At 41.8% G+C, this 14,466-nt stretch overlaps 1 protein-coding gene across 4 annotated transcripts in view; it reads right to left on the reverse strand.

Moving 5' to 3' along the window:
• Positions 1-851: 851 nt before the first annotated feature.
• The window catches only part of HNRNPAB (heterogeneous nuclear ribonucleoprotein A/B), a 33,340-nt gene continuing 19,725 nt past the window's right edge, over positions 852-14,466 (reverse strand). For 2 of the 4 annotated variants that reach the window (XM_077266002.1, XM_077266003.1), the window contains exons 5-9: positions 12,846-12,977; positions 8,221-8,317; positions 1,506-1,661; positions 1,304-1,386; positions 852-1,162 (exon numbers count right to left, since the gene is read on the reverse strand). In XM_077266002.1, coding sequence (XP_077122117.1) covers positions 1,316-1,386; positions 1,506-1,661; positions 8,221-8,317; positions 12,846-12,977 — 456 coding nt within the window. In that variant the 3' untranslated portion in view covers positions 852-1,162; positions 1,304-1,315. The remainder of the gene's footprint in view (positions 1,163-1,303; positions 1,387-1,505; positions 1,662-8,220; positions 8,318-12,845; positions 12,978-14,466) is intronic. The other 2 variants (XM_077266005.1, XM_077266004.1) reach the window with 1 other exon arrangement.

Raw genomic sequence — 14,466 nt, forward strand, 5'->3', positions numbered from 1 at the left:
CTATTCTCCACCGAGCTGGTCCTTGCCAGACGAGGGGGGAGGCTGAAAACAGAACCTCCCCCGACGCTGCTTCCAGGCCCCCGACTCTGCCGTTCTCACCCGGACACCGCACAGAGGCTTGGCGGACCTGGGTAAGCTAAACTGTAGGCTCCCGCCGTCCGGACAGGAACCCAAACTGGAGGGCGAGGGGAGACTGCCCTTTTTTTAACCTGTAGGTTCCTGTCCGGAAGGTGGGCGGATCCCCTCTCTCGTTGTGGGTGCTGTCGTGGCGATAGGAAAATGTCAAGATACTGCCCTGCTCAGATCTGACTCAATGTGGTCATTCCAGATAGTGCTCAAGTACTTTTGGGAATTGCATGGCAAGTGCAGTGGGTGGGCTTTGCATGGACAGCTCTCCTGCCCTTCTCCGTTCCATGCCACCTGTCAGATTTTGCTTAAAACTGGTTTTTACAAAGTTCAGGATTTAATCAACATTAAAACTACTTTATATAGACTCCATTAATTAACACAATTAGTGTTTTGATACATTGGCTTCATTTTTATGCAACTCATCCATCCATTTGTAAAACATTGCTCATGGAGGTTATTGCCCTAGGAGTGCTGGCACAAGTTGCGCTAGAAACACTGGGCAGTAGTGCCAAGTAGCCATATATAACCCAGCATCATGAATGGGTCATATCCTAATTAATGGGACCTCTGCACAATATTTTCAGGATGCCAAGTTCCATAAGCAACTGTACTGCTTGGGGTAGGTTAGCATATCTCCATTTCTAATGTCTACACCACAATTAGACATGCATGCCCAGACAATCCTTTCAACGTGCACTTACAATTAAAACCACAGAAACAGATTAGTCAAAGTTGTTTTTATTTCAAAAGCTTTGACAGCTTCAAAAATGTAATGGTGAATTTGCACATGTAAAATACCTTACAATACACATTAGAATCCAAAAGGTACCAAAAAGTACAGTAAAATTAACACTTCCAATTCTGGAAATGTATGACACAAACAATACAAAATAAAAAGGTGGAAGTTGACACTGGTTCCCTAGGATGAGGCCATCTGTACAAAAAGGAGCATGAGTCCTTACTTAACTCCAAGAGGCAGTCCCTAGAAGCAGAGCTGCAGTTTTAAGCAGTCCCCCAAATCAGCTGTATTTACCTAATGATAGAATAATAACTTATTACTTATTCATACAATTTAACACTGCCAATTTGTACAGTATACATGCAAGTCTGGGAGAATGCAAAAAAAAAATAATTAGAAATTTGTGCCGCACTGGAACTCCTAAATGATGCATACCTGAAGAAATGTTCAGTATGGCTTGTAGTTATTTTGATGGCCACCACGTCTAGGAGTTTTTCCATAATTTGCACTGCCCTGACCTAACATGGGGAGGGAAAGAAAATAAAGGCCTTGGAAAAATAGATTCTACATTGCTCAGGTGTATAGCAATGAAGAATTTAGATGCGTTTTTCTTGATTTCTTAACTAGTGACACTTACTGTAATCATAACCTGGTCCATATCCATAATACCCGTATCCAGTGTAGTCATAGCTTCCATAGCCACCATATCCTTGTTGGCCATAGCCATATCCTTGATTGCCATAACCTTGGTTCCAGTAACTGCTGTATCCTTGATTCCAACTCTGTCCTTGACCTACGAAGACATTTGTCAATACATACCAATATCTGAAACAAACATGTATGCAGAAGGAAGTTTGGGTGGAAGAAACCTAAAGAGTATTCAGTATAATGGAAGGGGTTAAAACTGAAGTCCACAATAGCACTATGCATAAACTGGTCCAAAATGAGTATTTTAAAGTCTCAGCGTGATAATCACTATGTGGTGGCCTAAATATCAGTTTACACTTCAATGCATTATCATGTTTAAGGCTTGAAAATGTGAATAGTGTTTTGTTGGAAGCTACAAAATATTTGAGTGCCAATACCCAAAATATTAGTCTCAGAAGTTAAATGTTACACAGCTAATGAATACTTTAATGATTACTTTTAGGGTTTGTTCACATTGAGTTTAAAAGCTTCTACCTGAAAAGACAGCATCACAGCAAGTCTTCACATGAAGCTTTTGATTTTCCTGAATGAAAAACTCAAGGCCATGGCCAAAAAACTGCAACATAAATTGACGACAAGCCATTTTGAGATCAGGAAAAAACTGCAGCAAAAACTCTGAAGTTTATAGACATCACAAGTCAGAAATTAGCTGTGTGAATGAAACTTTATAGAAATCCAAGATTACTGGTACTGTAAAACAGTGTTTTCTGCATTAAAAGGTCTTGACAACCTTTATAGAAATGTCACTCACTTCTATTAATCTCATTTACATTGTCTTTTTCCAGAATTTCAGTTGTCATTTTTAGGACAATTGTGCAATTCATGCAAAAAAAATATACTGCCTTTTAACATTCCATTAAGAGCAACCTAATGGCATTCACCATCTCCGAGATTCTATTTCAGTATGTACGGATGTAATATTAGCAAATACCTTCAGTTAGCAAATCAGAAGAACTACACTACACTTCTATGTCATTTACCCTATGTGCATGGCAATTGCTTAGGTATCCATGGTTATGACAAGTGAGTTTGCTGTCAAGAGGTTTAAACCATGGATACCCAAGCTACTGCAATACCCTGCACATGGGTAAATGACCGCCAATCAGAAAAACTTTATTACATTTCTAATTGGAGGCATTTGCTAAGATTACACCTGCTAAATACTGGAAGGGCATCTTGGAGATGGGAATACCCCTTTAAACACCCACTGCAGCTCTGCTGCATCTGCAATTGGTTTTACAGTTAAAAATAGGCCCAAATTCATCAAGAATAAAACATTGTTCACACCAGCTTTAAGGGAGTCTACTGGAGTCTGGTGTCCAATTCACTAAGGCACACATCTTAGAGAATCAAGCATGACTGAAAAGCCACAAGCTGTGCATTTGCTGCAGATTGCAATATTTTTTCACCAGTAGATGTCAAAGCGTGAAATGTGAGGATGACCTGCAATGAGTGGGTGACAAGTGGATAGTAGAGATCTTTTTATACCATTTCTATAAGCTTCATAATACTGCAAAATTGCCAGTTTTAAGACATAGCTTTAAAAGGGAATGTATCTAAAAATTATCCACTGTTTAAAACCGTTTGTGTTACTAGTATTTCACACATTTTTCTTTATACAATGATCTGCCTGATATAAGTTATGACCAGCACCTTTCACGACTGATATACAACATTCTATAATGCTGTACATCTACCCCCAACCCGACCTGCAAAAGAAAAATAAGTTATACTCACCTGCGGGGCGGCCCAGTCCGAGCGGTGTCTATGTTCTTGGTCCAGTGCCTCCCATTTTCTTATGATTGCCGCCCTCTTGCTTGCTTCATGTGGATGACGTGGCAGCATTATCCACACAGGCTCTCTAGCATCGTGCTCCTGCACAGGCGTACTTCTGTCTTGTTGAGGGCAGAGCAAAGTACTGCAGTGTGCTGGTGCCAGGGCCCTTTGACCTTTCCTGGCACCTGTGCACTAATACTTTGCTCTGCCCTCAACAGGACAGAAGTATGCCTGCGCAGGAGCGAGACACGAAGCAAGCAGGAGGTCAGCATTGCAAGAAGATGGGAGGTGCTGGACCAAGAACAGCGACATCCCTCAGACCAGACCGCCCCACCCCACAGGGCGAGTATAATCTGTTACTTTTCTGCTCCTACAGGTCGGGTTGGGGAAGATGTAAGGCATTATAGAATGCTATATATCAGCCCAGAAAGGTGGTGGCTGTAACTGGCTACAGGTTCCCTTTAAGTTAGTTTTTCTCTTTAACCTGTGTGCCCATGTAAACAGTTTGGACTGCTGAAGAGTAATACACATCTCAGATGCCTTGTTGATAAATCTTTAACCCCTTTCTGACCTCGGACGGGATAGTACGTCCGAGGTCAGAAGCCCCGCTTTGATGCGGGCTCCGGCAGTGAGCCTGCATCAAAGCCGGGACATGTCAGCTGTTTTGAACAGCTGACATGTGCCCGTAATAGGCACGGGCGGAATAGAGATCTGCCTGCGCCTATTAACTAGTTAAATGCCGCTGTCAAACGCAGACAGCGGCATTTAACTACCGCTTCCGGGCGGCCGGAAATGATTGCATCGCCGACCCCTGTCACATGATCGGAGGTCGGCGATGCTTCAGCATTGTAACCATAGAGGTCCTTGAGACCTAAGGTTACTGATCCACAGTAGCTGTGAGCGCCACCCTGTGGTCAGCGCTCACAGCACACCTGCATTTCTGCTACATAGCAGCGAAGATCAGATCGCTGCTATGTAGCAGAGCCGATCGAGTGGTGCCAGCTTCTAGCCTCCTATGGAGGCTATAGAAGCATGGCAAAAGTAAAAAAAAAAAAAAAAAAAAGTAAATCAACCCCCTTTTGCCCCGATGAAAATAAATAAAAATATAAAAAAAAGTCAAACGTACACATTTGGTATCGCCGCGTTCAGAATCGCCCGATCTATAAAAAAAAAAAAAAAGCATTAACCGGATCGCTAAACAGCGTAGCGAGAAAAAAATTTGAAATGCCAGAATTAAGTTTTTTGTCGCCGCGACATTGCATTAAAATGCAATAACGGGCGATCAAAAGAACGTACCTGCACCAAAATGGTATTCAAAACGCCAGCTCAGCACGCAAAAAATAAGCCCTCAACTGACCCCAGATCATGAAAAATGGAGACGCTACGAGTATCGGAAAATGGCACAATTTTTGTTTTTTTTTTAAGCAAAGTTTGGCATTTTTTTTTTTCACCACTGAGATAAAAAATAACCTAGCCATGTTAGGTGTCTATGAACTCGTACTGACCTAGAGAATCATAATGGTAGGACAGTTTTCACATTTAGTGAACCTAGGAAAAAAGCCAAACAAAAAACAAGTGTGGGACTGCACATTTTTTGCAATTTCACTGCACTTGGAATTTTTTTTCCCGTTTTCTAGTACACGACATGGTAAAACCAATGATGTCGTTCAAAAGTACAACTCGTCCTGCAAAAAATAAGCCCTCACATGGCCAAATTGACGGAAAAATAAAAAAAGTTATGGCTCTGGGAAGGAGGGGAGTGAAAAGCTTAACATGGAAAACTGGAAAATACCAAGGTCATGAAGGGGTTAATCCGTCTAGATTACCTCTTCCAGGTTATAGGCAGGACGTTGCCCAGAAGATAACGCTTACTTCAAAATGCATATTTCACTTCCCATCAATGTTGCTTAATCCCCGACATCAGCCGCTTGAGTGGAATGTACTGTTTTTTCCCATCCAGTGCTTTCTGCGCAGGTGCCATTCCCAGCGCGATTACACATGTGCTAGATAGCACTAGGAACGGCAGTTGATGAAGAAACAAAACAGTAATGCGCATGCACGAGATTTCCTCAGGCGGCTGATGGCAGAGGGATAGAGCGATACTGATGGGAAGTGTGATGTGGTGATGAAGCGTTCTCGGAGGCTATAGGCAGGACGCTGCCCTGAAGAGATGCCAGTTACACACGTGGATTCATGAGGATTTATCCACAACAGGGAATCTAATACGAGACACAGGTATCACTCTCCAGCAGTCTAACCTGTATGCCCTTAATAGCAGGGCTGTGGAGTCGGAGTACATTTTGGTGGAGTCTGTATAAAAATGGACAAACTCCTAAAATAATCAGTTGGGTATAGTTCAATGCAGAACTAGGCACCACTCCTAATAAAGTATGACCATCAACATCTCATACCCATAGACCAGTAGGCAACAGCAAAAAGTTTGCAAATACACACATCACCAACCATTAAACAAAACACATCTTTACTCAAAAAAAAAAAAAAAAAAAAAAAGGCAAGTCAGACTATTAGAACCATTTAAAAAGCACAACTAGTTATGTTTGTCGCCGTTCTGAAATACATACAGAAAAATCTTTAAATGAGAAGGTGAGTCCAAACTTTTGGTCTGTACTGTATTTCCATGACTATGAAAATTGTACATTCACACTGAAAGCATCAAAACTATGAATTAACACATGTGGAATTATACACTTAAAAAAGTGTGAAACAACTGAAAATATGTCTTATATTCTAGGTTCTTCATGGTAAAACAGCTGCTAGGAAACCACTGCCAAGGACAGGCAACAAGCAGAAGAGACTTGTTTGGGCTAAAGAACACAAGGAATGGACATTAGACCAGTGGAAGTCTGCTTTGGTCAGATCTGATGAGTCCAAATTTGAGATCTTTGGTTCCAACCACCGTGTCTTTGTGGGACGCAGAAAAGGTGAACGGATGGACTCTACATGCCTGGTTCCCACCGTGAAGCATGAGGAGGTGTGATGGTGTGCTTTGCTGGTGACACTGTTGAGGATTTATTAAAAATTGAAGGCATACTGAACCAACATGGCTACCACAACATCTTGCAGCAGCATGCTATATCATCTGGTTTGTGTTTAGTTGGACCATCATTTATTTTTCAAACAGGACAATGACCCCAAACACCTCCAGGGTGTGTAAGGGCTATTTGACCAAGAAGGAGTGATTGGGTGCTACGCCAGATGACCTGGCCTCCACAGTCACCAGACCTGAAACCAATTGAGATGTTTGGGGTGAGCTGGACTGCTGAGTGAAGGCAAAAGGGTCAACAAGAGCTAAGCATCTCTGGAAACTCCTTCAAGATTGTTGGAAGACCATTTCCGGTGACTACCTCTTGAAGCTCATCAAGAGAATGCCAAGAGAGTGCAAAACAGTCAAAGCAAAAGGTGGCTACTTTGAAGAACCTAGAATATAAGACATATTTTCAGTTTCACACTTGGTATATAATTCCACATGTGTTAATTCATAGTTTTGATGCCTTCAGTGTGAATTTACCATTTTCATAGTCATGAAAATACAGGATAATCTTTAAATGAGGCGTGTCCAAACTTTTGGTCTGTATTGTATATAGCTATACATGATTGTAAGACATCCACTAGGATACCACACAATGCACCGATTCACATGGACATTGAACAACAAACAGGAATAGACTGACCTGCAGAAACAATGTCCATGTGAATCGCTGCATTATGTGGTATCCAAGTGGATGTCTTACAATCATGTATAGCTATATGTATTTAAGAACTGTGGCGAACCTAAAACCATTTAAAAAGCACAACTGGTTAATAGTCTGACTTGTATTTTTTTTTTAATAAAGATTTGTTATTTATTGCTAGTTGGTGATCCCTGTATGCAAATGTTTCTCTTATACACGTGCTGTAAATTTTCTCAAGAGTTTGGGAAAGTTATGAAAGGTCTGCTCTGTTCCTGATCTAAGGATCTCAGCTTTTAGTAGAGATGAATCTCTGCTGCATGTTATGTATATGCTCAGCAGTGACCAGTGCTGTATAGTCTGGGAAAATTGAGAAGTCAGTGATTAGGCTTACAGACCCCACAGCCCTGCATGATGGCTGTGGAACAAATGTGTTGACAGAGTCCCCTTAATACGGAGCTGATGAAACCGGAAAGTAACGTCACAACATTCACATGCTCATTAGCGCTTTAATGGTACAAGATACAGTAAGCCAGGCTTCTGCTATTAATGCTATGTGGACCCTTCAAAACCCAGAAGTAAAGTGTAGCTTATGCCCACTGGAGTGGAAACACTTTTGCAAGATCTTTAATATAGGTAAAAAAAAATAAATTATATAATATATATAAAATTTTAAACTCCCATGTGCAGCCTTTAACACAAATTAGATTGGAAAAAAATATATTGGTCATTTACTGAGGACACATTGTTTAAGTGTGAGCCCACCTCCATAGGAAGCCTAATAGCTGTCTGGGAAAGATAAGGAATTCTATTTTTCCAGTCATCTCAGTTGGTTGGCATAATACTGAAATCTAGGTGTCATTTACATGATAGTGCAGGTACGTTGCAATTCTAGAAGCCCCCATATCTGCAGAATATACACTACAACATGACATTTGAAGAAACTGGTCATGATTTCTTAGGACTCATGAAATGACCAAATTTGGAAGTAAGTTAGACCAATATGCTAATACTGTATTATAGAAACATACAAACTCCAGTTTAACAGATTCATTCAAAGCCTTTATTTTTTCTGTAAATCTTGGAACAACATTGTGAAACATTATTTCTAACATATGTTGTCAATGTTTACCGAACCTCTAAGCTGGTTACTCCCAAAACATCCCTTATATTACTCACCTTTTCCACCCCGTCCACCTCTACCGCCAAAGCCTCCTCCTCTTCCACCATACTGTTGTTGATATACTTCTTTAGGTTGGGCTATCTTAATCTCACACTAAAAAGAAACAAGGGAACAATATATATATATATATATAAAAAAAAAAAACACTATAGCTCCATCCCTGAATGAGGATCAGACTGATCTAATATACCCAACCAGACCACATCTTTACTCTAAACCAGTAGGAGACCTCTTTATGCCAAGGGCCATTTAAATAGTGATATCATTTGGGGGCTGCACAAAAATCAAACTTGGAAGGTACCCAGCTAAATTTGGTCAAACGATTAACTCACCCCTAATGTGATGGCTAATGTGGTGAGGCATGTGAGGTTAGGTGGTATGGATTATGTTGCTACACAACTGCTTTCACATATGTGGGTGTCTGGAGCACTTTCAAAGTTTTGTAAAGAATGTGCAGCAACAAGTTGTTCTGAACACTGATGTATACTGTACTTACGCCTCCCTCAAAGAGGGAAATTCATCACTGCTTAGGGTACGTTCCCACAATCGGGAATTGTTACATATTTATGCAGCATCAAACCAGCAGCAGCCAGATGTTACAGCATAGTGGGTGGGATTTCTAGAAATCCCATGTCCACTATGAGCATCTGAGCCGGTCGACAGACAAATTTTTCTTGCAGAGACACAATCAAGAATATTGAATGCTGTAAATGCACATAGTTCAGTGAACACATACGGATTCACCAGTGCTCAATAGAAAGCGCTGCTACTTCCAGATCGTGGGCACGTACCCTTACATTCAGGGCCGGCGTTAGGGGCAGGCAGACTAGGCAGCTGCCTGGGGCCCCCGCTGCCCTAGGGGCCCCCAGCCAGGGGCAGACATACTGTTGATGGCACTGCTCCAGGGCCCAGAGGTAGAGGGGGCCCCTGCAGGCAGGCCCGGTATCATGCAGGGTTGGGCCCCTCTCACTCCCTCCTGTAATCATGGAACACCGAGTGTCTGGGAGAGAGCGGGGCGCGAAGTGCAGGAGATCAAAAAGGGGGCGTGTCATGCAGGGAGAGACGCTGGCCAATGAACGCTTTCCTTACCTCACAGTGACCAGACTGAGGAGAGCGCTCACTGGCTGCCGTCTGTCCCCCTGCATGGAGCGTCCCAATCGTGAGTACTCGCCTACAGTCAGGGGCCCCGGCTGCACAGCACATAGGGACAGCAGTGGAGGAAGAGCAGGACTTACAGGGGGTCTTCTGCTCCCTCCACTGTTCTGTTCAGAGCAGGCTGCAGCGTCTCCTCACAGAGAAGAGATGGGGGAGGAGCTCACTGCAGGGGCAGCACGGCAGCAAAATGTATGCTGTGAAGTGACCTGAAAAGTAATGTGCAGTTATAGTGCTCTTTATAACTTATCTCTTTATAATTTTAGTCATGGAACTTTTTGAATTTGAGTCTTTTCCTCCCTTACTGGGAATTTATCATCAGGTGCTGTCTGCTCTGTGCCCCATCCCCCACAGTGGGGTCTGCAGCCTTCTCCAGCTGAACTGACCTGCAGGGCTCATCTGATCACCTATACAAGATTAGTATGTATGTATGTATATGCTTGTATATGTATGTGTGCATCTGTGTGTATCTATGTGTATGTTTCTATCTGTGTGTGTGTGTGTGTGTGTGTGTGTGTGTGTGTGTGTGTGTGTGTGTGTGTGTGTGTGTGTGTGTGTGTGTGTGTGTGTGTGTGTGTGTGTGTGTGTGTGTGTGTGTGTGTATGTACAGTATATGTGTGTATGTATGGTATAGTTGTATGGCTGTGTGTATGCATGTACAGTATGTGTGTATCTGTGTATGTGAAATAAATTTGTATGGATATATGGTATATGTATGTTTATGTGCATGTACATACAGTATATGTGTATGTATATGTGTGTACGGTATGTGTATATACTGTATGTGTGTATGTACGGTACGTGTGTGTATCTGTATGTTCGGTATATGTGTGTATGCATGTACGGTATATGTATGCATGTACGGTATGTGCATTTGGGTGTATTTTATATGTATGTACGGTATGTGTGTACTATATGTATATAACTGTATCTGTGTATGTACGGTATATGTGTGTGTATCTGTGTGTATGTACGGTATATGTGTGTACGGCATTTGTGTGAATGTACGGTATATGCATGTGTGTATGTACGGTAGGTGTATGTATGATGGTATATGTATGTGTATCTGTGTGTATGTATGGATATGTATGTGTTTGCATATACTGTATTTGTATGTGTATCTGTGTGTACGTATGGTGTATGTATGTGTATTTGTGTGTATGTATGGTATATGTATGTACGGTATGTGTATACTATCTGTGTATATAACTATGTGTGTATGCATGTAAGGTGTATGTCTGTGTATGTACGGTATGTGTATCTGTGTGTATGTACGGTGTATGTATGTACAGTATATGTCGGAACAAAAATCATTGTTCTCATCAGCACATCGCCCAGTTAAAACTGCAGATATTCTGCTAAGATGATACTGTATGGGGACAGATTGATTTACTAGTGATCATTCTGTCCCCAGCCAGTGTAAAGAGGCTGGAAACAAGTGGCGAATGACTTCAATATTGTTGATCACGCTCGTTTAGTGGCCTGAAATCAGCGCATGTAGCTACAACCAAAATGTTTCTGTTGGTGCAATATGTTAGCATTTGGGGCCCCATTTTAAACTTTTGCCTAGGGCCCCACTTTGCCTAAAACCGGCCCTGCTTACATTACAGCAGTGGGAGGGCTGCAGTAGAGATACATCAGACACTAGGGTTTTACTGGATACAGTGGGGTTGGAGCATGTACATCACAGGAGACAAGGGCTGCTGCCGGCTTCACCTGTGGGATGGAGCACATCGTACACAATCCTTCAATGCATGTGCTGCAGTGTTCAGTAGTGAACACTGTATGCATGCAAAAATTACTAACCCCTGAAGCTTTACAGTTTTGAGTTTTGGTTTTTTTACTCCCCTCCTTCCCAGAGCCATAACTTATTTTTCTGTCAATATGGCCATGTGAGGGCCTATTTTTTGAAGGAAAAGTTGTACCTTTGAATGACACCATTGGTTTTACCACGTCATGTACTAGAAAACGAAAAAAAAAAAATTTCCAAAAGCGGCGAAATTGCAAAAAAAGTGCAATCCCACACTTGTTTTGTGTTTGACTTTTTTGCTAGGTTCACTAAATGCTAAAAGTGACCTGCCATTATGATTCTCCAGGTCATTACGAGATCATAGACACCGAACATGTCTAGGTTCTTTTTTATCTAAGTGGTGAAAACAAAAAATTCTAAAGAGTCTCCATTTTTCGGGATCTCTGGTCGGGTGAGGGATTTTTTTTGCATGCCAAGTAATGATGAGCGAGTACTCATTGCTCGTGTTTTCCCAGAGCACGCTCAGGTGGTCTCCAAGTATTTGTTAGTGCTCAGATTTAGTTTTCATTGCCTCAGCTGCATGATTTACAGCTTGAATACATGTGAGGATTCCCTAGCAACCAGGCAACCCCCCACATGTACTCAGGCTGGCTAGCAGCCGTAAATCATACAGCTGAGTCAACAAAAACTAAATCTCCGAGCATTAAATACTCAGACCACCGGAGCGTGCTCAGCAAATCCCAAGCAACGAGTAATACTCGATCACTAGTGCCAAGCTGACGTTTTTAATGATACCATTTCGGTGCAGATATGTTCTATTGATCGCCCATTATTGCATTTTATTACAATGATGCGGCAGCCAAATCGTAGTTCTGGCGGTTTGAATTTTCTCACTACGCCGCTTAGCGGATCAGGTTATTTATTTTTTTATTGATAGATCGGGCCTGCGCACTGCAATACTTTACTCTGCCCTTAACAGGGTAGATTAGTACACCTGTGCAGGAGCGAGATGCCAGGGAGCGATGAAGCAACAGGAGGGCGGCATTGCAAGAAGATGGTCGGGTCGGTGGCCTATTATAGAATGCTGTAGATAAGCCCTGAAAGGCGGTGGCCGTATCTTATATTGGCCAAAACTGCTGACAGGTTCGTAACTTTTCACTAAAATTTTACTTTGGACCCAAATCAGCTAATAGCGGCAGAAGAATCGCAATTTCACCCGCTATTGTGGGCACGTCAGTTGTACAAAACAGCTGACATGTCTCGGCTTTGATGCGGGCTCACTGCCGGAGCCCGCATCAAAGCGGGGGTTCTGCCATCGGACGTACTATTCCATCTGATGGCGGAAATGTTCTTTTTCGCTTCCACGTTCATTTGATTTTTGTGAAGCATCTTGAGGGGTGCAGTTTAGAAAGGTGTCACTCTTGGGTATTTTCTGTCATATAAACCCCTCAAAGTCACTTCAAATGTGATGCATGATCCCTAAAAAAAAGGTTTTGTAATTAGTTGGAAAAATGAGGACTTGCTTTTAAACACTTAACTTCCTACGCAATAAATAAAAAAGTGTTTAAAAAAATTATACTGATGAAAAAGGTTAAAAGCGTAGTGCAATCATGGATGGGACACTCTAGATGTGTGCCAATGCCTTTACCACAAACATCACTGGCCAGTGTAAATATAGGAAGATGAGAGTCAAGTTTGTCACAAAAAAGAAAAAGTTACCTTGCTACCACTGACGTTATGGAACTTCTTTTCCAAGATCTTTTTGACAGGGTCTTCTTCTTTGAATGTAATGAACACAAAGCCTCGTCTTTTGTTGGTTTTTGGGTCCATTGGAAGTTCAACTGCTTCAATCTGAAATGTGACGTTTATTAAGAATGCAAGCATTTGTTAAATTCCCCAAATATTGTCTGGTTTCAGGGCCAATTACCCACTTTTGTTTGTAACTACATGTAAAAATAAGCCTCCTTTCCTCAATTCCACTGATAAAAATGTGAGCTGCTTGCAAATCTAAGGTTCTAAGGCTATGTGCACACGTAGGAAAAGAGGTGCAGAATTTTCTGCAAAAAATACGCATCTCCTGGCAGAATCCGCAGCCGCGGATTTTATGCAGATTGTGTGGTTTTTATGCGGATTTTCTGCGGTTTTTGCCACTGCAGATTTTTTTTTTTTTTTAACATGGAGTGCAGATACGCTGCAGATCCGCACAAAAGAAGTGACATGCACTTTGAAATCCGCAGCAATTCCACACTGATTTTTCCACACCATCTGCACAGCTTTTTTTTTAATACCCCATTGAATAACATTGTACTGTACATCACAGTGCGGACCTGCAGCGTTTCTGCGCGGAAAAATATGCTGCGGATCCGCAGCAATTCCACATCGTGTGCACATAGCCTAAGTAAAGATTTACTAAAATCTGAAGTACCGTATTTAGAACATTAAGACTACCTACCAACACACAGACCGGTGTTAGTTGTAAGGTGTAAAGTGTTAAATACTCCAGATTTTTTTTATTTTTTATTTTTTTTATTTTTTACCACAACGGAGTTTCCAACTGTTCTGGATTTACAAGTCCAAATAGAATATGCCAAGAACAAGGACTATGATTTCAGAAAACCGCATGCCCACCTACATACTTTTGAAATTGCATATTGCATTCTGGCTACGTTTGTGTTTTAGAACTAAGCATTTGGTTTTGATCAAAGTTTTATATCCATCCATTTGAATTTTATGTTACATATTTCTGAATAACTTTGCAGGTGCTGCCTTTTGTGCACAAGTTTCCCCCTTTAGGGTATGTGCACACGTAGGAAATGTGGTGCAGAATTTTCTGCACTAAATCTGCATCTCCTGGCAGAATCCGCAGGTGCGTTTTTAGTGCAGTTTTTGTGCAGATTTTACCACTGCAGATTTCTATAATGGAGGGGTGCAGAAACGCTGCAGAAACACAAAAGTAGTGACATGCACTTCTTTGAAATATGCAGCGTTTCTGGGCAGATTTTTCGGCACAGCTTTTTTCCACATTGATTTACATTGTACTGTAAATCACAGTGCAGTTCTGCAGCAGAAAAATCTGCTGCAGTTCTGCACCAATTCTGCATCGTGTGCACATACCCTTAAAGTTTGGTTCACTGCTGGTGTTCACAATTCCTTAATTACACTGATTACTGTGCTGTCCACTACTGTAGTTAAGGGATCTGGCACCTGGCTTTTGCTACCCAATCTGAAAACAGCATAATGTAGACAGACATGCTGATTTTAACATCACTGGGCTGCCATGCAAGCATACATTCATAAGCACTATATAATCACCACCATCTGGCAGCTTTCTGCCTATGCC

The sequence above is a fragment of the Ranitomeya variabilis genome, chromosome 5, assembly GCF_051348905.1.
Source record: "Ranitomeya variabilis isolate aRanVar5 chromosome 5, aRanVar5.hap1, whole genome shotgun sequence".
NCBI classification, from domain to species: domain Eukaryota; kingdom Metazoa; phylum Chordata; class Amphibia; order Anura; family Dendrobatidae; genus Ranitomeya; species Ranitomeya variabilis.